This window comes from Anguilla rostrata, chromosome 5 (genome assembly GCF_018555375.3).
Source record: "Anguilla rostrata isolate EN2019 chromosome 5, ASM1855537v3, whole genome shotgun sequence".
Classification (NCBI taxonomy): domain Eukaryota; kingdom Metazoa; phylum Chordata; class Actinopteri; order Anguilliformes; family Anguillidae; genus Anguilla; species Anguilla rostrata.
The window spans coordinates 19,483,913-19,507,688 of NC_057937.1; the positions used below are offsets into that span (position 1 = coordinate 19,483,913).

Here is a 23,776-nt window from a genome sequence, read left to right on the forward strand (position 1 = left end):
GATGAGGAAAATACAGCACTTTACTAATCCACTAAAGACACAATGCTGGGGACAGTGAATTCACCTTTCAGCAGGAAAACAAGGAACATGGCCAAAGCTACACCAGAGCAACTTGAAAATATCAGTCAACAAGCAATTTCCAAGCAACTTGAAATAACCTGAGCTACTTTGTTAGGAAGAATGGATGAGAAACACTCCTACCAGTTTGCAGTTGGTAGAGACGTCCCAAAACATCTTAACGTGGGTTGATCAAGGGAGGGATCAATTCAATTCAATTCCAAGAAATTAATGCCATTGTAAACTATTCAATTTATTTCAATTAGTGAATTGAGTGAATTGAAAAAATACAATTGACCCAAATCTTGATGTGTGTGGGTGTTAGGTGGGGGGTGGGGGTCAGTATCTCAGTCAGCTATACAGCAATAGCCCATGGTCTGGCAAGGAAGCTGTGACACTGAATGGTGTGTGTGTGTGTGTGTGTGAGAGAGAGAGAGAAATGAGAAATTGAGAATGCTGCCATGTGAATGTGAATGTACAATATGTTTGCGCTTGTGTGTCTACTTCAGTATGTGTGCTTGAGTCTGGAAATAGCATTGGAACATGTTAATAGGTTGATCTATGTATGGTCTGACTGCGTTGGCACTTTGGTACTTCCATGCTGATGATACCAGGCTGGTGATTTCCGCTGATGGTCAGGGTAAACAGTGCTAAGACATACAGGTAGGCTACCTTTGAATGTAAAGTATGCATAATCTAACAGCATTGTTACTACTCATATAATACCATCATGGAAGCTGTATTTACATGGGAATAAATACATTTCAATTTAATTTCTGGGTCAGAGTCGTCCGTATGGAAGCATGTAGATCGGGGGTTTTGACTACCTCAGTTTCGAGGTGATGAAATTATATCCGTTTTGAGCAGTTTAATTTATAAGGAGAACATTTTTACTAATGTAAACATCGGACAAAAACAAAGAAAATGTATAAGCAATTGCCCAGCCTCTGACGAGGTTACAGCGTTCTGATTGGTAGAACCTTTTTGTCAATCAGTAGGACACTTCCTGAATCCTGGATGATATCATGGCTGCGGAACACGGTTGGGCGAATGCCCCGATATTGTTTGAGACCGAAACAATGTAATATTTTTACAAGCTAGGATGCTGTGGTAAATATGTGATCGGTTATTTTACTGTGGTGGGCAGAAAAACGTTTCACGCTGTTGCTATAGCAAACAGCTATCGATAAAAATATGCACAACTCTCAAAGCGCTTTATGGATAGGCTGTACCGGAGGTGCCAATTATTATATTAGGCGGTCATGCTCATATTACTGTTTTGTACCGAAATGCAGTGTTTGTGTGCGCATTGAGTTAGCTCCTCTGCGCCAGGGGCGAGTGGCATGTCCTTGCACCCCCTGGCCAACATGAGCGTCACGCGTCCGGATGGAATGCGTGTCTTAAGGGGAAAACACTAATAATCGAGAAGTTATGGGGAGGGGTATCATTAGGGAAAGTTATCATGTCGCTGTAAGTAACTTAAAGGCGTTATTCACGAAGTATTCCGGTGCAAAAATAAGATCGTTTACAGACTGGTAATGCATACTAGCAACTAGATAGGCTATATGCTGTTAGTAAACGTTATCAAAATTAAAACTGTGGACCTGTAACATGGCTGGCTCTTCACGCTTTTGTGTCGGCAGCCAGGCCTGAAAGAATACTCCGCTCAATATATGATAATGTGTATTTGCGAAAAGCAAAAACAGCTACCATGAAAGGAAATAGGAAGTGCCTGGATGCCTTCCTTTTTATCTTCTCTGTGCCAACGGGCTCTACATCTTATGGCACAGTCTCACAGGCCTGAGTCATGCTGTGTGTGTGTGTGTGCTCTCCTATGACAGATCTTGTTAAAAAGAGAGCCAGGATGGATGGCGGGAGGCAAGTTCGTGTGTCACGCCCACAGCGGATAAGTGAGTCATCGAAGGTCAGTGTCCGGGGCACCTAGAGCAGTGCATCATTGACCAGCACTGATTGGTATCGATCACCCCTCTGTCAGCACTTAGCTCTCATTAAAGCCCAATTCATACAAACGGTGCGCTGAAATCCACAGGGTGCTCTTGGACATTTGATGTAATTGTGGATGATAATTGTTCTCCACACTGTTTTTGTTGCGTTTCTGTTCAATAAACAGTACAAAGACAGAAACAACACAGTGGAATGACAAGTAGACAATAGGTTTTGACCATATCTAGTCCATAACTGATCTGATGCACAGTGCATTGGACCTTGGGCATGTGTGCTCTCAATATCAATAGAATCACTTTATATCTAAACTAACCAGGGGTGCTGTCAGGAATTCTGGGTCCCATAAAAAGATCTCTCATTGGGGCTCGCCACCCCACGCCTGCAGAATTACTGTAAATACACAATATTTTTTGGGGCATTGTCTGTTAGGGCCCGTGAAATTGGGCCCTAATGGACATATGGCACCCCATACGACACTGCTGAAATGAACTAAACTACGGTTCTCCAACCAATATTTGAAATCAACTTGATTGATGGGCATTATGCTTAGCTGGTGAGACTTTGCTACAGTTAACTCCAGAAAACACACCCTGATCGCCTGTATGAAGAGGATAAAGGAGTGGGCCAGGGCTTGTGTCTGGTCATATTGTAGAGGTGGACTCTCAGAGTTACCTGTCTCTTTGGTGTACTGAGTTACCTGTCAGGTGTAGTGTTACCTGGTGATCTGTATTTCAAGTGTACTGAGTTACCTGTCTATCAGGTGTACTGAGTTACCCATGTCTGAGTTTTGCTCTGTTAGCTATCTCTCAGGTATAGTGTTGCCTGTTTGTTGCACTGTTACATGGTCTCTCATGTGTACTGAATTACCTGTCTATCAGGTATACTGAGTTACCGTCTCTTATGTGTAGTGTTGCCTGTCCCACATGTGAATTGTGTTATCTATATTTCAGGTGTACTGGGTTACCTGTATATCAGGTGTACTGAGTTATCATCTGTTAGGTGTACTGAGTTCTCTGTCTCTGAGGTAATTTGAGCAATACTGAGTTTCCTATATCTCAGGTGAACTGAGTTACCTGTCTCTTAGGTGTCCTGTGTTACCTGTATCTCAGGTGTACCGCTGGGAGGAGCAGGCCAGTTGGGTGCTGCAAGGCCTGAACGATCAGCGTCAGCGGGGCCAGCTGTGCGACGTGGTGCTGCTGGCGGATGAGCAGCGGGTCCCTGCCCACCGCGCCCTGTTGGCACTGTCCAGCCCCTACTTCCAGGCCATGTTCACCCTGGGCATGCGCGAGGAGCGGCAGGCCGAGGTGGAGCTGGTGGGCGCCTCCTACGTAGGCCTGAAGGCGGTGGTGGACTTCCTGTACAGCGGCGAGCTGCCGCTGGACGGCGGCAACATAGACTACGTGCTGGAGACGGCGCACCTGCTGCAGGTGTGGCGGGTGGTGGACTTCTGCTGCCAGTACCTGGAGCGGGAGGTGAGCGAGGAGAACTACCTGTACCTGCAGGAGCTGGCTCTGCTCTACAGCCTGGAGCGGCTGGACGCCTTCATCGACCGCTTCGTCCTGGAGCGCTTCGCCACCCTGTCCTTCACCCCCGGCTTCCTGCGCGACGTGCGCCTGTCCAAGATGGCCGCCTACCTGGGGAGCGGCCGGGTGGAGCACGAGAGCGAGCAGGCCCTGCTGCAGGCCGCTCTGCAGTGGCTGAGCCAGGCGCCCGACCGGCCCGCCCACGCCCGCCAGCTCCTGGGCCACGTCCACCTGCCCCTGATCCCGGCGGCCGAGCTGCGGGGCCGCGTGCTGCCGGCCGTGGGCTCGCTGCTGCCCCCGGAGGCGGGCAGGGAAGCGCTGGCGCTGGTGGAGGAGGCGCTGGGCTACCACGAGCAGCTGAGCGCCCAGCCCCTGCTCCAGACCGCGCGGACGGCCCTGCGCGGCGGGGTGGAGTGCCTCCTGCTGGTCGGGGGCGAGGTCTCGGAGCGCGGGGAGGAGCTCAGCTCCGAGGTGCGGCGGCTGGAGGGGGCGGGCGGCGAGGAGGCGGGCTGGGGGACGGAGACCCAGCTGCCCGCCTGCCGGAGCCACCACTGCGTGGCCGTGATGGGCGAGTTCCTCTTCACCGCCGGCGGGAGCTCGTCTCGTGACAACGGTGGTGACGCCGCCAGCAACCTGCTATACCGCTACGATCCCCGCAGCAACCAGTGGGTCAAGGTAAACTAACCGCCCTCCACTCTTTTACCTGTTACCTGTCTCAGGTTTACTATGTTGTCTGTCTCTCAGCTGTGCTGTCACCTGTCTCAGGTTTACTGTGTTATCTGTCTCTCAGCTGTGCTGTTACCTGTCTCAGGTTTACAGTGTTATCTGTCTCTCAGGGGTACTGTTTTACTTCTCTGTCAGGTGTCTTGCTGTCCATCTCTCAGATATACTTTTACCTGTCATTTAGGTTTGTTGGTGTTATAATCCTATCAGGTGTACTGTTACCTGTCTCAGGTGTACCATTTTACTTTTCTGTCAGGCGTCTTGCTGTCTGTCCCTGAGGTATACTTTTACCTGTCACTCAAATTCAAATTTCTTAGGTGTACTGTTACTTGTTTCTCAGGTGTACTGTTTTACTTCTCTGTCAGATGTCTTGGTGCTGTTTGTCTCTCAGATATACTTTTAGCTGTTGCTCAGATCTGTTGGTGTTATATGTCCCTTAGGTGTTCTGTTGCCTAGGTGTATTATGTGACTTTTCTCTCGGATGTCTTGGTGCTATCTGTCTTTTAGAGGTACATTTTTACCTGTCTCGCAGGTGTATTGGTGTTCTCTGTAACTCAGGTATGCTCAGGTGTGTGTTCTGTCTCACACTAATGGAGTACTATACCATTGCTTCCTCAGATATGAAAGAGTTGTGCAGGCTTCAGTTCTCACGGTAACATGTCATTGTGGACAATCATTCTTTCTCTTCTTTTTTGATGGTGGGCAGCATTCACTGGAGTTTCACACACCAAGTAATTATGAAATAACTCTTTATGGCCTGGCAAGTTGTTAATCATGAAAATCAAGCTGTTGCTTTATTTGATTCAGTCACTCATCAACCATCACTGGTGAGAGCCGGCGAGCTCTGAATCTTGGAAATCCTTCAGAATGCTTTCATCCCTGTATTCTCTAACTTGGAACTCTAGATCCCAGGTTCTGTTTCTGTTACCAACAGTGCAACAGAACCACATCATGCCTAGCACCTGAACTTAGTCCCTGCTCTGGGCTATATGCCCAGCAGTGACTCATTTGGGGAACCACTGAGGTTCCTGGTAGTTCCTGATTTGGATAGTTCCGATACTGAAGTACAATTAGGTGCTTCTGAGTACATGAACCCCCCCAGCCCTGTGTCTGGGTAGCGGTTTTTGGTTTGACTTTTAGCTGTAAATTATTGTTGTGGTGACAGTCTTTATAATGTCCTCTCACCAGGGAGCGTCGATGAACCAGAGGCGTGTGGATTTCTATCTGGGGGCGATGGGGGACTGTCTGATCGCTGTGGGGGGACGTAACGATAATGGGGCTCTGTCATCTGTGGAGGTATACTGCCCCCTGGAGGACTGCTGGCACTACGTCTCAGGACTGCCCAGGTGAGAATTTATCAACGGCTCCCCCAATTGCCAGGGCCAGGGGCAGTTTTGACTTGCAGCAAAGTATCACCCTTAAGGAAAAATCTGTTGATTATTTCATAAAAACAATATATAAAAAGCAATAATAATTTGAAACTTTGAGCAGTCTGCTATTCACTGTCTGCTGTATCCCTGTCTCTCTTTTTATGTCTCAAAAATGTCCTGTGTGCAGTTGACAAGGAGGTTTAATAAATAAAACTTGTCCTTTTAGATATTTTTTCTTGCTTTTTGGTTGGTTTGTGATGGGAGCGGTGGCACATTCACCCTGAGGTAGTGTGAAAGGTTTCTTTTCCCCCTCTATTTGTATGGTTTTCTGTAATGGGCCAATAAAGGTGCATTTGAGAACCACAGATGTCTACACTCTCCCGAATCGGCAGTGGGGTTGGGCATGAACGTGTCTGTGGTTGCAGACAATTAGCCGGTCCAAATTACGGTGGGAATTGGACATGCGCAGAACTACGTTGGGTGCCAAATATATAAAAGAGAAACAAATTAATAATAATGAAGGTGCGTTGAATTCTTAACCCTTTACGGTGTAAGCTCACGAATGCGTGATTAGAATGTTTAGGAGTTCTAGAACACTGAATTAGAATTTTGAAATAAAATCCAAAAAACCTGCTCTTCAAAGTGTTAATTCTGTCTCTCCTTTCTCTGTAGGTTTACCTATGGCCACGCTGGGACGGTGCACAGAGGACTGGCCTACATCTCCGGAGGCCACGATTACCAGATCGGTCCGTACCGGCGGGACGTCCTGAGCTACGACCCGCGCGACGACGCCTGGGCGGAGCGCCGGCCGATGGGCGTGGCCCGGGGGTGGCACTGCATGGCCTCCCTGCGGGAGCTCATCTACGCCGTGGGCGGCAGCGACGACCGAGAGGGGACCGCCGAGCGATTCGACGTCCTGGCCGTGGAGGCCTTCGACCCCCGGGCCGAGCAGTGGACCCGCCTCGCCCCGCTGCTGCAGCCCAACAGCGAAGCGGGCGTGGCCGCGTGGGCGGGGAAAATCTACGTCCTGGGCGGGTACAGCTGGGAGGGCATGGCCTTCTCTCGCTGCACGCAGGTGTTCGACCCGGAGAAGGGCCAGTGGGCCAGGGGGGTGGACCTGCCCAAACGCGTGGCAGGGGCGTCGGCCTGCGTGTGCGCCGTCAGGCCCCGTTTGTGCAGCCCGGACAGGAAGGGGGCGGGGCATAAGGGCAAGACTGAGCAGCCCGTTTCCAAGAGGAGGGGCCATTAGCATCACATAAGCATCGTTAAGATAGAGCCACACGTCCTCCAACGAGATCGCCTGGCATCATACTCGCCTCCCACACTTGGACGCTTGTGGGCATGTTTCCTATTTATAAAACAGTGTTAATTAAATGTACATCGATCGCATATGTTGAAAAGCCCCACAAGGCAATAATTAATGAGCCCTCCTAAATAGAACCATTTGGAATCAAATTTTAAATCAGAGACAGTTTACACGTCGGATCTTTTATCTGATTGGTCATCGCAATACGTTCCTTGTCCTTTCGGTCGCTCTTCCGGCTCGCCTCGCACTTCTGGCTATCCCAGCATGCCTTGCGGACGTGACGAATGGGCTCTCTTGAAATGAGGGGAGGCGATTACAAAGTCGCTTCTCATTGGTGGATGTGTGGCTTCAGCCTAAGGGACTGAGTCTGCTGGGGGTGGGGCAGTGTGGCAGACCCTCCCTCCTCCTCTGTGACGGACAGCTGCAGGCTGCAGTGCTCATTACAGGTCTGCTCAGTACAGGTCTGCTCAGTGTTACTAATAAAGCTCATGTGAAGTGCTATGAAGTTTGAAGCTAGCCAGAGGAGTGCAATCAAGACCATGCAAGTGTGTGTGTCTATGTATTATACATGTGTGTGTTCGTGCCTGCATCTGGCTGTCAAGTGTGTTTTCAGACAGGATACAGATGATGTATTATGTGTGTGTGTGTGTGTTGGAGGCAGGATGCAGATGCCTGCAAAGTGTATGCATGTGTGAGAGTAAAATTGGCTACAGATTGGTGCTGTTGTGTGTGCGCATGCATGTGTGTGTGTGTGTGTGTCTGTGTCAGACAGAGAGTGAGGATGAGCACAGATGGCTGGAGCTCTGTTTTATTAAAATGCGTCATGGTCCCTATACAGGGAAATGCGGATGATTGAATTAAATTAAACAGAAATATGATGATGACTTTTCAGATTGCGTGTATGTCCAGGTGCGCCGCTCCCTTCCTGCCCTGCTTCTTTACCCCTGGGGCTGTTTCAGAAGGGGTAGTAGGGGTGAGATTTCAGCCTGTGGGCAGACGGCAAATTCAGTACAAAAGGCACCAAATAACAGCGGTCTGTGTATGAGTGGAAAAAGTAGTGTGTATGTATGCGTGCATGCGTGCGTGAGCAAGAGAGAGAAAACAGAAGGGTGTGTGTGTGTATAACCCAATCTTACGCGTCAAGGGTGCAGGCTTTCCATCCACGATCCAGGCCCTGAAGTGCTCTGAAGTCCTCCTCGTGCAGAGAGAAGTCAAAAATCTGCCAAAAAACATGACTCATTCACCTGCCTGCCAGCCTCTTTCTTCAGCTTTGCGCATATCGTAGTGTAACGCTTACCAAATCATCTGAGAGACTGCTGTCTGGGAGTGTTGGAAAGACTACAGCTACACAGCTGGAGTGTTGGTTGGGCAGGTATGTAAAGGAAGATTCACCTTTGTGTTCTCCAGGATGTGGTTGGGTTTGATGCTTCTGGGGATCACTGCTATGCCCTGCTGTACATGATATCGTAGCAGCACCTGAAATACACACATTCACCTATCTGGAATGCACACCAAAGACCAGCACACTTGAGGTACACAAAAACTCATTTTATCGTTAAGTGTGTCTGTGTGCATGTGTGTGTGTGTATGTGTATGCAACTCACCTGTGCAGGGCTCCGTTTGTACTTTTTGGCAACACTCTGGACCAGAGGATCTTCCAGAATCTTCTCAGGGTCGGTGTCCCCATGGTGGCTGGGGAGGAGGACATTGTTATTTCAGGCGTTCTTGGTGGAATTAGTTTTTTTATTGAGATGATGCATCCTATGGGTTGATAAAATGGCTCATGAGTGTCATGGGTGTAGCTATTTAATACAGGTACAGGTACAGGTGCCATGTGGAATGTGTGTATGAGATACAGAACGTTTGTTTGGGGTATAGGTGTGGGGTTCAGGGGTTTCTTGTGTAAGTTTAAGGTTTTAGGGTGAAGATATGTGATGTAGGTGTTGAGGGCAAAATTAATAGTGCGGGCTATAGTGATGGGAGATATATTAGTGGTGTGGATTGTAAATTAGAAGTGTTCTGTTGAAGGGTTATAGTATTGGAGTTCAAGGTGTTTGGGTGAAAATATGTGAAACTGGGGTATAGATTAGTGTTGTGGGGTGTAGGTTCTGGATGCAATGCTCACTGCTCTGGGGGTCTTCCGGGGGACCCAAAAGGGCTGTAAGCGGTAAGGGCGATGTTCCGATCCTTACAGAACTGAATCAGATCGGACTGGACCAGGTAGGGGTGCAGCTCCACCTGCGAAGCAGCAGGGATTACACAGAGAGTGGAGCAGTTGGTTTCAGCAGATATCCTGATGTGTAATTCGCCACACAAGCCATCTGTGTAGTGGTTGTGGGTACAGAGTAAGAGGTGAGAAGGGTATAGGGTACAGTATAAGAGGTGAGGAGGGTATAGGGTACAGAGTAAGAGGTGAGGAGGCGTTAGGCCTTGTGGACTAGCTGTACCTGGTTGACAGCTGGAGGAACCTTGGCTACAGACAGCAGCCTCTCAAGCTGAGCAATATTAAAATTTGAGACTCCAATACTCTTCACTTGGCCGGAGGCCTGCAGAGCCTCCATTTTCTATGAGAAAAGACAAAACTTTTAGACACAGCACTGCAGAACCTCAGTCAACTGTAACATTAATACATACACCGCACAGCACTTCCAGTGCAACACAATAGTACACCTGCTACACATAACTGTTACATAACACTACACCATATGAAACTCATTATCAGTTTAGCATACCAGCTAAGCCAACTGGACAAATCATGAAGGTTGTTGAGTGAATCCTGTTGAGCGATTCTTATTTTTATTGCCTCTTGAATTAATTACTCAACATTAAGTACCTAGCCCCTCCCTCTGTCAAGAATGACTCCTCCCTCCCCAGCATCCTTCCTACACAGAGGAATATGATCATTGTTACCCTCCATACATCCACGTAGTCAATATCTGTGGTGAGAAGTTTACCGTCTTTCATGGGAAAGAGCTCATCCCCTACTCTCTGGAAGAGAAGTACAAACAAGCAGACCTTCAGCAGAAGTGACAACAGAAATGTGTATGTGCATCCAAATATTGGTGAAAGAAAACCAGTGCATGTATGTGCTTGTGTGTATGCAGATATGTAATATGTTGGAGACTGTGTGTATGTGTGTACATGTGTATACATGCATCCCTGTGAGGGTATTTGTGTGTGTGTGTGCATGCTTGTGATTATGTGCATGTGTGTATGTGTGTGTGCATGCTTGTGAGAGTATTTTGTGTGTGTGCATGCCTCAGAGTATTTGTGTGTGTGTGCATGCTTTTGAGTACGTGCATGTGTGTGTGTGTGTGTGCATTCCTGTGAGAGTATTTGTGTGTGTGTGTATGCCTGCAAGGGTTTGTGTGTGTGTGTGTGTGTGTATGTTTGTGTGCATCCCTGTGAGAGTATTTGTGTGTGTGTGTGTGCATGCCAGTGAGAGTATTTGTGTGTGCATTGCCTGTGAGAGTGAATATTTGTGTTACCTTTAGGGCCACAGGAAAGTGTATTAGGTACAGGTCTAGGTACTCCAGCTGCAGGTCTCTCAGGGACTGGCTAAGACACAGCTGCACATCTGAGGTGGCATGGTGTGTACACCACAACTGTGCACATAGTAGAAGAGTTCTCATTGGTCATCTCATCTGTCCATCAACAATCAATTTTCAACATTGTCAGCTGTGCATCACCCAAGTAGGAGGGTTTTACGCATTGGCAATATATTATGGAACACATTACCAATAATCACAATGATTATTGGTAATGTGTTCCATAATATATTGCTCCATAATATATGTTCCATAATAGATCCTTTTCAGGATTTCAAAGACCCATACTGTAAACGGGTAAATTTGCCACCTACTGTATGAACCAGAAATGGTGAAACCCACTAATGCTCTATTTGCACTGTTCTGGAACCTGCTAATTCACTGTGCCAAAGTAAAATAATTGTATTTGCTCAACTGGCTTTAAAACCTGATTAAACAAGGATCGTGTGTGATTAGGTGATTATGTATTAAATTTGGTCCCCCATAGTCTGGGAAATTCAGTTTAATAAACATTTTTTTATGCCACATGGGGCAATTTTGTTGAATAAATCAACATTGTTGTTGCTGATATAAAATACCATGAAATACATGAAATATGTATCTTACAACAAACTATACAACACATACATCAATAATGTGCACTGGCACACAACGGTACATTGTGACAAGAAACCTAAGTGACATGCAATGTAACCAGGAAACAGATATTCTGGTAATAAATGGCAAGAAACAGCCACTTACTGTATCAACATGAGTATATTACAAGCATGACCAAGAGGTCCATAGCATTGTTCTGGAAAAATGCTGGAAAATGTCCCAAAGCAAGTTTCTGTATTACTAAAATGACACTTTATATTGACATATATAGTGAGAGATATTTGGAGAAATTTTAGGATATTTGGAAGCCCTTCACATACTTGTTGAGTGTATTTGAGTATAGATGCTCAGAATAAGGATAAGCAATTTAAAGACAGGGAATATATGGGAATATGTAATGTACTGTATATTGTAATGTAATGTATGTATTGAATATTTACCAGGGTTAAGAACCCTACTCTTTCAAGAAGTGCAGTGGAATCTTTACTGATTAGGACTTTTAAAGGGTTTAAGGTGTCACTCACAGTCAGTTAGCGCCTTAAATGGATTTGAGGGTATGGCTGCTTAACTTTAGCAGTTTGACCTGAGAAGGGAATGGGGTGGTATGGCTGCTTAGTTTCATGGTTTCACATGAGAAGAGTACAGGGTGGTACGGCTGCTTAGCTTCAGTGGTTTGCCATGAGACAGACACAAAGTGGTATGGTTGCTGTAACAATAAATGCCTGACTGTCTGGTTGATTGATACACTGGTTCTCACCTTGCTGACGATGAACATGTCCTTCCGGCTGATGATGCCCTGCTTGATCTTGGCATGGATGGCCCGGCCCAGTTCCACCTCATTACGGTAGCTATATGCTGTATCGATGTGTCGGTATCCTGCAGCAATGGCAGCCTCAGTTGCCTGCTGTGCCACCTCAGTGCTGGCCTACATCAACAATCAAAATGATCACCAATCTGTTCAACACAGAGCAGCAATAATCACCAGCATGCTCAACACACAGCAGCAATAATCACCAGCGTGCTCAACACACAGCAGCAATAATCACCAGCGTGCTCAACTGCAGCAATAATCACCAGCATGCTCAACACACAGCAGCAATAATCACCAGCGTGCTCAACACACAGCAGCAATAATCACCAGCGTGCTCAACACACAGCAGCAATAATCACCAGCGTGCTCAACACACAGCAGCAATAATCACCAGCGTGCTCAACACACAGCAGCAATAATCACCAGCGTGCTCAACACACAGCAGCAATAATCACCAGCGTGCTCAACAAACTGCAGCAATAATCACCAGCCGATACATATTCACAATTGTATGGCTGTAAAAGTGCCCAGCCTTGTAAAATTTTGGGCACTCCTGGTCAAAGTGCATGTTACAATGAATCTCTTAAGTGAACATAAACTGACCAGACCTCTACATTTTAAGGTATGATTACTATGTATTTATTCCTTTTTGCAACCTGTCAGTTAGTTCTTAGCAGTACTTCTTTGACAGATATAACATTTTCCACCTGTTTTCTGTAGCTAAGAGTCTTTTCATTCTTGCTTTAGGAATGTTTTCCCACTCTTCTTTACAGATTTCTTATAAACCAGACATATTCTTAGGTCTCCTTGCATTCACCGCATGTGTACATCTCCCCACGTTGTTCAATAATATTCAAGTGCGGTGGACTGCAAAGGGCATTTCAGTGAATAAAGTACATGGCAATAAAAGATATAGATCATAATTAATCTGAAGGCTGAGGAAAACTGAGTTATATAATTTACAGGAAAAGGACACGAGAACATAAAAAATGCAATATCAATGACCTATTCAGCTCATTGAAGATCTTCCTTTTGCCCAACGTTTACAGCAAGGCTCCCCACCCACGTTCCTGGAGATGTACCGCCCTGTTGGTTTTCACTCCAACCCTAACAAAGCACACCCCGTTCAACAGCTTTAGATCTTGTTGAGCCGCTAATTAGTATAATCAGGTGTGCCAAATTATGTTTGAAATGAACACCAACAGATCTCCAGGAACAAGGTTGGGCAGCCCTGGTCTGTAGTGTGTCACGTGCTATCAAGCATGGCTTTGGCAACCCCAAGGATGTTTCCTACCAACAAATACTGTTCAGCTTTGGCAGTTGAAACTAAATACTTGTATTTTGTATGCATATGTTGACAGGACTCTACTACAAATGCATAGAAATTCAATACAATCAGTGTCGTGCAATACAATCTTGGTGTGCTTAAAAAACCCATCACTACACCTCTTGATGTTCCTCAAATGATATAACTGCTGTGTGTTGTTCAAGAAAAGACAGAGTGCAAGAGGTGGAGTAGGGAGTAAGCTGGCCCACTAGCGGGACATGGTCTTGCCAACATGGTTGCTATCTCAACCCTTTTGACGCCAGCTTGACCATCTCCAAACCAGCTGGACCAGCTTAAAACCAGGCTAGAACCTAGCTGGAATTTCCCCCTGGGAAGAGAGGGGAAAGGAGCAGACAGCAAGGCCTACCTTCCACGTTCCCAGGCCCAGTAGGGGCATGCGAGTCCCATCATTTAGAAAGATGGTGCGTTCAGCAGTGTAGTCCCCCATGTTATGTGTTCAATGGCATCAAAACAGGCCGATGTGTTGCGTGGTCTAATTTTCCTTCCCCTGTCTTTCCATTCTCTGTCCCCTCTCCTCTCTTTCTCTTTCTGTGGTTAATCATTGAACTCTTGCAATCTGAGATAGGGGTTTTACTGTGTGTATATATATATGTGTGTGTGTGTGTGTGTGTGTGTGTGTGTGTGTGTGTGCGCGTGTGTGCCTGTGCAGCAACCTTTGCATATTTACACATACACTGAAGGCGAGGTCTGATTTCAGTGACCTTTGAAACTATGTCTGGTCACCATTATTCTGCTTCCTGTGTAACCTTGACATGTAAATACAGGCAACATCATTTTTCAATCATATCTGCCTGTAATATTTTGTACAGTGAAACATTCATGTGGACTTCTGAACTGACTGTAGACTTTATTATTTTTGCACTAGCTTCATTATTAAGCAAATTGCTTGAATCAACAATTTGAAAGAGTGATATCATTTGATTAAAAGAAATGTATTATAAAATAAAAAGTAAAATCAGTTACTTAACAAGTGCAATATTACAGACCAACACTATATGACTAAACGTATCTTGGTCTTGGTCTGGGGCTGTTTTTCATGGTTTGGACTAGGCCCCTTAGTTACAGCGAATCTTAATGCTACAGCATACAATCACATTCTATAAAATGATGTGCTTCCCCAAGGCCCTGGGGAAGGCCCTTTCCTGTTTTAGCATGACAACGCCCCAAGGGCACACATCAAGTTCCATATAGAAATGGTTTTGTCAAGAACATTCAAAAACTTGGCTGGAATGCACAGAGCCCTGACATCAATCCCATCCAACACCTTTTGGATCAATTGGAAATGGTCTTCACTAATTCGCTATTCTGGCTGAATGGAAGCAAATCCCTGCTGCAGTGCTCCAACATCTAGTATAAAGTCTTCCCAGAAGAGTTGCGGTTGTTATAGCAGCAAAGGGTGGACCAACTCCATATTAATGCTCATATTTTGGATGAAATGTTGGATGTCAGGGGTCCACATACTTTCTATCAAGTGCAATATGCTGACCACATTATCACACATTACTGTGTAGATTAACTGCATTGGAAATGACCTAAATGAAAGCCTTTTGTTACCTTTAATATGACATGCGTGCTCATACCGTATTTTGGTGTTGCATGCGTCATAGTGGCCTTGCAAACTGCATACATCTAAATTTGTAGGTACCAGACCATGTAGCCACTTGGATATGCTGTTTTCTTGGTAGTGGGTCTGGCTTCTTCACATAACAAGCATAACAAACATTTTTCTTACCAGTTTGTGTTGACAATTCACCTGCACTTCTAAACATACAAAAATAACACAGATAACGGCTTCAAGTATTCAAAAATTGTTTTGTCTTTATTCCAAAAATACCAGCCTGCATCACTCTTGGAAGTCACATTCACCATGCATTCCAGTGTTTGACTGTAGACACCAGAATATATCCATGCAGCTGAAATAAATCAGTAATACCCACACACCACTGCACATACACGCAAACCAAACATGCAGGCTCAATTGCAGTCTACTTAGCTGAAGTCTAAATCTCAGGTTTAAATCTGAAGACAACAGAACTGCATTACAACTAGAACAGCAATCCAAAGCTGCGGAATGAGGATTAGCGGTTCCAGTTGTAATTCAGTTCTGTGGTCTAAAGGTTTAAACTTGAGGTTCTGTTAACAGTTAACTAGAATTCTGTAACCCTGGTCCTGGAAAGCAGCAGGTTTATTTTCCCTGGAAACCAGATGAGTCAAATTGGATTTAATTGCTTTATTTAATCAGTTAAGTGCCGAGTAACAACCTGACAGACCCCTCGCGTGAACTGTCTTCACAGGGTTCAAAGAAGGTGGTCAATCAGGAGCATGTCACTATACTTCTGCTGCTGTGGAACCACCCATCTAAACTGCCTCCCTTGCAATGACCTGTCCCATACCACACCAATGGCAGCACAGTTACCTGTCATGGCCCGTGACAGGAGTGCACTAGTAACATTCCTCACAAGCTTGACATTCAGGATCCTCTCAGGCGAGCTGCATTCTTTCACCAGTCGGCACGTGCTCAGTCTGATGAGAAAAATGCCAGAGCCAATGTCACGGATACATAGTAGAGGGAGGCTCCAAGCAGGGCCATTTTATGATCAGGGCTGATGATGTTGATGAGGAAGATAATGCAAAGTGAAAAATGCTAAGTGAAAAAATGAATAAGGTTGCTGTAGTTCTAACTAGTCAACACGTGAAACATAAAAAGTTACTTTATTATTCAAATGATAGATTCATTTCTTTTTTAAATTCATATTAAATATTTGTCTGTGAAGAAGAGGTTAAAAGATTTGTTAAAATGTTTTTGCATGCACAAAACAGATAGCCAACTTATTTGACAGAAAAATATAAAATCAGTGAGTTGAGGTCAGTGCCAACATTCCTGTTGTTAATGAAAAGCTATGTATATTCTACTGTAAACCAGTAAAGCAATTGTCTGCAATTGTATAGGTAGAAAATCAAGTCAGGAATATCCCCTTAGAGTAGAGGGCTACTTCAATGAACAACATATGTTCACTGTATGAAAATACAGTATATTTCTGTTACAAAAGAAAACACTACTATTATGACTGTACAGGCCCATCTTTCTTTGTCTTCTGTCTTTTTCTTTGTTTCTTCCACTGGTAGAATCAATTTGTTCAAAGAATTTATCAAACAATCTATACTGATTTTGAATGGCAGTCATGATACTAAAGTGATTTGGCATCGAAATAATCGCAAGGTGCACAAAATGCATTTCCTCTATACTTAGAATGTTTAAGGTGATTGATCTAATTGTCTCATTTAGTATCCCAAAGTTATGTATTAAAGGCAAAAGTAAATATTTAAACCAAAAAGTGACCATCATTAAAACACATCGAAGCAATGACTGTGGTGAGAAAATAAAGACATACTGTCGTGCCTACGAAGACCCTGTTCTTGGCCAAAGCATGACCTGGTGTATAAATCAACCTATAAAAGAGGGTGCAGATCAGACCACCGTGAATCAACCGGTTCTGGAACAAGGCTTCGGTTCCCTTGCAGGCTACTGTGACACGCCTCTCGAGTGATGGCTTACAGCCCTCCTGTCTGGATAGACCGGTTCAAGACCCACGTTTTTTTAAGGCTTTGTCTCTGTAAGTGAAAACTGATCATGTGTTCCGTAACGCTCTCCTTTTGATAAGGAAATCGCATCCGATATGGCTGTGTTTCGCACGCAGCCTGTCTGAACGTCAGTATAAGAAGAGTTAGACGAAACAGTGGAAGAGAGTCGAGACGCACGGTTTTTACGAGTGTGCTACGGACGGGAGCACCACAGCTAGTCATGGGTAAGTATGATTATGGCAATGATTATAGTTAATTTAATTATAATAAATGCCATTAGTTTGATATTCCGATCTAGTAAGTTTGGTGTTTACAAGCAGGCTAAATTAAAAATACAATGGAGGTTTGTTCTGGAGTAACACAAACTGCAGGCGAATTGTTGCAGCGGTGTGGATGAAGAAAAGACATGAACACGAACACGAAGACATGTTTGAAGTAAAATAAATTGTCAAATATTCACCGTTGCGCACCCTCTTTCCCCATTAAAGGTGTCATCCATCCTTTATTTGTGTACTACCGGGTAATAGCCTACCTTCTGGCAAAAATTGAAAATTGTCAAAAATGGCTCCCTCCGTTTTCTGTAGCAGATATTGCGCATGAAATGGTAAAAGGGAATGGTACAGTATCTTCGCTGTTTTGTTGCCTACATGTGACACTATTTGCTTGGTGCTTGTTTGCTTGTTGTGCGTCTCGTGGGGGGGGGGGGGCTAGTTAGCTCTGACCATAAAAAAACCATAAACAGGGACCATAAAAAAATTAACTACAAGAGAGCTGCAAGTGTGCAAAGGTACAGTTATTTAAAGTCTTGAATGAGTTAATTATAATTCTGGAGATGGTTACAGTAATTATGCTTGGATGGGGTTGTGGGGCCCAATGCAAGACTTTTTTCATGGGGCCCAAAATCCATGGTGGTGTCCTTGGCCACAGGCGACCCAGATTACGAGGTGACAGCTGAAACTGCAAATCGCTCTGGGTGTTGTGTGTGGTCGGTAGAGCCTCGTGCACCAGTGGTCATGCTGAATGAAAGCTTCAATCTTGTGACATACTTGTCATTTCTGAAATTGTTCTTGTCACAATCAGAGACCGTTGTATTGCGTCCTTTAGGACCCAAGCCTTTTGGTGATTTGGCACTCTTATAACTGTCTTGCCACTTAACTCGTACTCTGTTGTATTATAGTAAAATAAAGGTATAGGCTAGAGCAGGGGTGGGGAATTCTGGTTGTAGATGGCCAGTGTGTGTGCGTGTTCATTTTTGTTTCCACCAGTTATCCTGGCTAAATAAGCTAATTGACTACATACACCAAAACTGGTTCATTTGTAAATTAGATGATCACTCTAAAACATTTCATATAAGAACATCTTCGGCTGTCGTTCATGCACTTAACGAGACAAATGTTAGGGCTAGTTAAGTATTTAAGGCCAAAAGTTGGCTTGAAAACCAAAAATAGATAAGGCCTTCGTTGCCCACCTCTGGACTAGAGCAAGAAAGAAAAACAGTGAAGAACTGCATCGGTTCTTTGATGAGCAATTTACTACAAGAGTTTTGCAGTGAATAAATCAGTCTGAGTTTCCAGCAGGGAGTGGGAAATTCCAGATGTATGTCGCCTACCTTCAATGAATCAAATTCAGTTTAGATCCAAGGGCTTACCTTGCCAGCAGAGGCCAAGCAGAGTGCAAAGGCCAACATCTGGTTCACAGAGATGCTCTCCTTCTGCCTGTCTGTGTGCATCGATGTGTGTGCGAATGAATGTATGTGTACACGCACGTGTGTGTGCTTGTGTGTATGGTGTGTTTGTAGCAGGCAGGAACGTGCTGATTGTGTACACCCACCAGAGCCCCGCCTCCTTCAATGCTGCGGCGCGGGACGTGGCGGTGGAGGTGCTGGAGCAGCAGGGCTGTCGCGTGGTCATCTCTGACCTCTACGCCATGAACTTCAGTCCCTCTGCAACCGTGCGGGACATCACTGGTACTGTCCGCACGCACACACACCTCTCTCTCTCTCTCTCTCTCTCTCTCACACACACACATGCATGCACTTCTCTCTCTCTCTCTCACACATACACCTCTCTCTCATGTACCTCTTCCTCTCTCTATCTCTCTCTCTCACACACACACACGCATACCTCTCCCTCTCTTTCTCTCTGTCTCTCTCTCTTACACACACACACGCACCTCTCCCCCTTTATCTCTCCCTCACACACACACACTCACCTCTCCCCTTTATCTCTCTCTCACACACACACACTCACCTCTCCCCTTTCTCTCTCTCACACACACACACGCACACACACACACCTCTCCCTCTCTTTCTTTCTCTCTCACACACACACTCACACCTCTCCCTCCCTCTCTCTCTCTCTTTTTCTCACACACACACTCATTCTTACGTGCTCACGCAGACTTATCTCTGACACAAACACACACGTATATGGGCCCCTCTTTCTCTCTCACAGGCACATGCATGTAGATCTCTCTTGTGTTTACGCGTGCAGCAGAGACCTCTACTCCTATTTGGCTCTTTGTATCTCAGCTGGCACTGTGTCTTTGCTCCCAGGTCAGCTGAGGAACCCAGAGCACTTCTGCTATGGCGACGAATCCATGTGGGCATGGGAGGAGGGGCGGCTGAGCGATGACATCAAAGAGGAGCATCGCAAAGTGGAGGAGGCCGAGCTCATCATTTTCCAGGTCAGAGGTCATGCCCAGAAGATTTTGCTGTCTGTCAGCTATCCCAGCAAGCAAGAATCTACTGGGACCACTGTCAGCTACAGCTGTTAGCATGCCAGCATTTTGCAAATCGACAATACAGTGGGTCACTGGCCGCAGGATCCTTCACTTAGCAGTCCACTAGTGGAGTGCCGTAGTGCCTGTTTTTAATCTGCCACTGGGCCATTGTATGCTTACTAGCTGAGATATCTTATCTGTCAAACTTCTGTCTCTGTGCCTAATTTGTACCCCCTCTCATATGTGTCTGTGTGTCTCTCATCTGTCTAGTTCCCCATGTATTGGTTCAGTGTACCCGCTATCCTGAAGGGCTGGCTGGACAGAGTGCTGACTCAAGGTTTTGCCTTTTCTTTGGTGAAGATGTACAACAATGGCATATTTAAGGTAACTAACTTTGACCCTGACCCTGACTAGAATTACTTCAGTTGCTTCAAGGGAGAAAACCTTGTGGATCAATTGCAGTGCACTTAGCTGCAGTTAAAACCTCAGGTTTAAGTTTTAAACCTGAGGCTTAAACTCCAGCTAAGAACATTGAAATTGCCCCAATTGCCCCCAGAGTTTTGTGTGTCTGTTTGTCTGTGTGCCTGTGCGTGTGTGTGTGTGTGGTGGAAGGGGGTGGGCGGGTGGGGGGCGGGGGGTGAGACTTACTTCCTTAACCATCTTGATTATTTCGCCATGAGGAGGAGGTAAGAATTCAGACTATGAAACTGGGATTGCCAGACTAGGAATTTGGCCTGGCCACTGAGGAAACTACCCAGCTTTTAGTAAAGTACCGTGGGAGGTTTGTACAGATGGTAGACAGTGCATTTCTGTGTGGTTCAGGGAAAGAACGCACCATACTGGTCCGCTCATCCAGCTGCACCCTCTGTCTTTTGCCTTACAAAAACCTACTGAAAATACTGTGCATTGAAATAACATATACCAACAAGAATCTAAATATATCATCAAAAATGAAGATATGGTAATATTTCACTATATATAGTATATACATAAAAAATGTATCAGTCTTCACTCTCCTGAATTTTTGTTGATTGGTCATTCTATATTTGATTTTAAGTAGGGGGGGTGAAAATGTTTTAGGAAAGGCTTCTGTAATTCTTGGAAACCCTATCAATGCTTCACTGTGTACGGTTCCCAGAAGTTAAGGCAAGACTGTTGTGTCTCCGTCACGACAGAGGCTTCTAATGTGCTAGTAGTGTGAGCTCTGGGTCTGTAAGTGTATGTGTTGGTGAGTGTGTGCATGGGTCATTGTGTATATGTGTATGTGTGATATGTATGGCTTGAGTGTGTGTGGCTGTATGTATTAATGCACGTAAGTGTACGTGTTTGTGTACGCACCTGTGAGTCTGTATGCGTGTGTACGTATCATAGCCTGTATGGGTGTGTGTGGCTTGTGTCCATCTGTGGGCTTGCATGTGTTAGTGCGTAAGGTTACATGTGGGTGCATTTCAGAATGTGCATTTGCCTGCGTGTGGTGTATGTGTTTGTGTGTATGGGTATATGTAGCTTATGTTTGTGTATGCACGTGTGTCTTCATGTACAGTGTGTGTTTGTAGGTGTGATTTAACAAGTTATTGTTTCTCTAGGATAAGAAAGCGATACTGTCATTCAGCACAGGAGCACCTGAGTCAATGTTCCTTCCAGATGGAATAAATGGGGACATGAATGTCACACTGTGGCCCTTACAGGTGAGGAGGGAATGTGAGCATGTCAGTTTGGGGCAGGGTTGGTGGTGGGTTTTAATAAGAGGAAAGAGAAGGTGCAACAAGGAAGTAGAGTGACATGGCTAGACTCCAAAGCTGTATTATATTCTTTGCATGATATTCATTTAGCACAAACTCTGAACGGGAGTGACTTACAATGCAGGAGTATGCATTGCATTCACTTGCTTTATATGAACAGTTATCTTGTCAACAAGTTATCATTCCATGGTATCAATTCTTGTGCATTTTAAAATTGATCTGGTCATGGTTTTCCAAGTCAAGGTTCCCACGCATTCTGGAAAATCTGGAAAACCTGGAATTTTCTTATTCATTTTTCCGGTCATGGAAAATGAGAAAATTGCCATTACAGTAAATGTCCTGAAAACCAATTAATTGTCCTGGAAAATATTTTTAGTGTAACCTTACAGGCCATAGCCACAGGTGCCCCATTCTGTGATGGCAATCTACCACCCCACCAGACCCCACTTCCCACCCCCTGCTGTCAGTGATCGCAATCAGTCTCTCCATTCATCCTATTCTGTCTTCCCCCTCTCCCCCTCTCCCCCGTCTCTCTCTCACCCTGTAGAATGGTGTGCTGCACTTCTGTGGGTTCCAGGTCTTGGCCCCTCAGATTTTCTGGGCACCAACCTTCTGCCCCCCCCAGGTACGGAAGGCCATGCTGGAGGGGTGGCGGGCGAGGCTGGGGGGCCTCTGGGAGGAGGCGCCCCTCACTTTCGCCCCCTCTGAGTTGTTTGACCTGAGCTTCACAGGGGGGTATCGACTCTGGCCTCACCTGAAGGAGGAACGCAGCGGGGAACCTTACGGCATTACCACGGGACACCATCTGGGGAAACCCCTCCCCCCCAACAACCAGATCAAGGTCACACCCCAAGATGACCAGACCAGAGCCACGCCCCCAGATGACCATGCTCACCCAAAGAACTGACAGTTGAATGGCAAAAAATGCATTTTTTATAATATAAAATGCTATTCCTAGGTTGCAATTGTATCACAGATCAATCAATCTACTCAGATTACAAATTAATCATCATTTTTAAGTTAGCACATACACACACACACACACACACACACACACACATGCACATGTATGCACATATATACACACACTGGCCTTTTTGTGAAATTCTACTGTACATCTTAGTTACACCATTTATTATATATGTTATTGTTTAGCGAATGTTTTTTTCCGGGCTAAATTGCTAAATTGGTTTATTGGTATTGAGACTTCGGCAAACATATAGAGATGCAGTCAGAGCAAAGTATTCATTCAGCTGTAGTTCCAGTGTCCTCATCATATCTGTAACTACAGTCCTGTCACCATGCAAAAACACATGCATATGAGCATATGCACACACATCCACATACATAGTACATACACCCACATACATATACCTAGTTTTGCTAATTATTTATTAAAATTTTTGGTTGTGAAATGATGTACACATTATTCATTCTGAGAGTGTGGTGGCATTTCTCAGACTACAGGTGGACATTATGTCTCTGTACACTTCAACTGCCATTCTGTTGCTTGGTATTTTTTTAATGCTGAAATCAATAACTTTTTATGTATCTTGGAAAATTGGTTGTTTTTCCTCTGTACTAATCATATTTGCATTTCAAATCAAACAATGACTATGAGGCAAAATTCAAAATGTCTACATTTATTTATTGTGGTTTTAAAAAAAATAATTAAACAGACATTGAACTATATTATAACCATGCCATTCAAGTCCCGCTATTTCAGGTCAGCATTTTTCTCGGAAAAAGACATTTTTGACAAATGACTTGCAGGGTAAACATTGTGTTGCATACCTAACATTTGATGACTGCACTGAGTCTGCGACTCATGGACATCACTAGGTTCATAATTTGATCCTTTGAAATATTCTGGTAAGATTTTACCATGGTCTCTTTCACTTGCTGTATGTTTGCTGGAGTTTTGGACTTTAGTTTCCTTTTGAGCAAGTGAAAGGCATGTTCAAATGAGTTTAAATCTGAGGACTGACTGGGCTTCATGAAACTCTTCCTTTCTCCTGGGTTATGTTTGTTGATTGTTTTGGGTCATTGTCTTATTATATGGTGAGGTTCCATCCAATGAGCTTGGTGCCGTTTTTCAGGCTATTGGTGGACAATATGTCTCTGTAGACTTCAGCTCCCATTCTGTTCCTGCCATCACTTGTTACACCATCAATACAGGTTCCAGATGCAGCCATGCAATCCCAAGCCATCACATTGCATCTATCATGCTTGACAGATGAAATAGTATGCTGAGGGTTCCCTCCTTCTCCACACTTTCATCGTTCCGTTACTCTAGTAAACGTTTATCTTTGTCTCATGTGTCCATAAGAATTGGTTCCAAAACTCATCAGGCCCATCTTAGTATATTCTTTGCAAATTCCAATCATACCTTTCTGTTCTTGGTGCTGATGAGAAGTTTACATCAGAAAGTATAGCTGCTGTAATTAGCCTCACTCAGTCTGACACAGTGTCCTGCGATACCC

At 45.0% G+C, this 23,776-nt stretch overlaps 3 protein-coding genes across 8 annotated transcripts; 2 read left to right on the top strand and 1 right to left on the bottom strand.

Annotated features, from left to right (window-relative positions):
- The first annotated feature begins 1,033 nt into the window (after positions 1-1,033).
- On the top strand, positions 1,034-7,828 carry klhl36 (kelch-like family member 36). Of its 3 annotated transcripts, none has more exons than XM_064335529.1 (5): positions 1,034-1,167; positions 1,899-1,981; positions 3,132-4,220; positions 5,457-5,614; positions 6,311-7,828. In XM_064335529.1, the coding sequence occupies exons 2-5, from the start codon at positions 1,922-1,924 to the stop codon at positions 6,885-6,887; spliced, it is 1,884 nt and encodes a 627-aa protein (XP_064191599.1). In that variant the 5' UTR covers positions 1,034-1,167; positions 1,899-1,921; the 3' UTR covers positions 6,888-7,828. The 3 variants fall into 3 exon arrangements, with proteins under 3 accessions (XP_064191599.1, XP_064191600.1, XP_064191601.1); XM_064335530.1 differs by lacking the exon at positions 1,034-1,167 and adding an exon at positions 1,227-1,527; XM_064335531.1 differs by lacking the exon at positions 1,034-1,167 and having other exon boundaries at positions 3,107-4,220.
- zgc:56622 (uncharacterized protein LOC326033 homolog) lies at positions 7,737-17,479 on the bottom strand. 2 transcript variants are annotated; one of them, XM_064335534.1, is made up of 10 exons: positions 17,363-17,479; positions 11,847-12,014; positions 10,433-10,549; positions 9,855-9,932; positions 9,392-9,508; positions 9,070-9,182; positions 8,549-8,636; positions 8,337-8,420; positions 8,081-8,163; positions 7,737-7,930 (listed from the first exon to the last, which is right to left on the bottom strand). In XM_064335534.1, the coding sequence occupies exons 1-10, from the start codon at positions 17,426-17,428 to the stop codon at positions 7,900-7,902; spliced, it is 945 nt and encodes a 314-aa protein (XP_064191604.1). In that variant the 5' UTR covers positions 17,429-17,479; the 3' UTR covers positions 7,737-7,899. The 2 variants fall into 2 exon arrangements, with proteins under 2 accessions (XP_064191604.1, XP_064191603.1); XM_064335533.1 differs by lacking the exon at positions 17,363-17,479 and adding an exon at positions 13,595-13,812.
- Positions 16,818-22,985, top strand: nqo1 (NAD(P)H dehydrogenase, quinone 1). 3 transcript variants are annotated; one of them, XM_064335535.1, is made up of 6 exons: positions 16,818-17,054; positions 18,629-18,796; positions 19,385-19,515; positions 19,822-19,935; positions 21,138-21,239; positions 21,841-22,985. In XM_064335535.1, exons 1-6 carry the CDS (start codon positions 17,051-17,053, stop codon positions 22,198-22,200), a joined length of 879 nt encoding a protein of 292 aa, XP_064191605.1. In that variant the 5' UTR covers positions 16,818-17,050; the 3' UTR covers positions 22,201-22,985. The 3 variants fall into 3 exon arrangements, with proteins under 3 accessions (XP_064191605.1, XP_064191606.1, XP_064191607.1); XM_064335536.1 differs by having other exon boundaries at positions 18,632-18,796; XM_064335537.1 differs by having other exon boundaries at positions 16,819-17,054; positions 18,664-18,796.
- The last annotated feature ends 791 nt before the right edge of the window (positions 22,986-23,776 follow it).

Excerpts from the sequence above, each read along its gene's own strand:
- nqo1 (XM_064335535.1), top strand. Across the intron at positions 19,936-21,137 it reads ACAACAATGGCATATTTAAG|GATAAGAAAGCGATACTGTC; the intron begins GTAACTAACTTT and ends TTGTTTCTCTAG. Across the intron at positions 21,240-21,840 it reads TCACACTGTGGCCCTTACAG|AATGGTGTGCTGCACTTCTG; the intron begins GTGAGGAGGGAA and ends CTCACCCTGTAG.
- zgc:56622 (XM_064335533.1), bottom strand. The coding sequence starts at position 13,675 with ATGGGGGACTACACTGCTGAACGCACCATCTTTCTAAATGATGGGACT. Across the intron at positions 9,183-9,391 it reads TTCCTCCAGCTGTCAACCAG|GTGGAGCTGCACCCCTACCT; the intron begins GTACAGCTAGTC and ends GCTGCTTCGCAG. Across the intron at positions 8,421-8,548 it reads ACAAACGGAGCCCTGCACAG|GTGCTGCTACGATATCATGT; the intron begins GTGAGTTGCATA and ends TGTGTATTTCAG.
- klhl36 (XM_064335529.1), top strand. The coding sequence starts at position 1,922 with ATGGATGGCGGGAGGCAAGTTCGTGTGTCACGCCCACAGCGGATAAGT. Across the intron at positions 1,982-3,131 it reads GGATAAGTGAGTCATCGAAG|GTGTACCGCTGGGAGGAGCA; the intron begins GTCAGTGTCCGG and ends CCTGTATCTCAG. Across the intron at positions 5,615-6,310 it reads TACGTCTCAGGACTGCCCAG|GTTTACCTATGGCCACGCTG; the intron begins GTGAGAATTTAT and ends CTTTCTCTGTAG.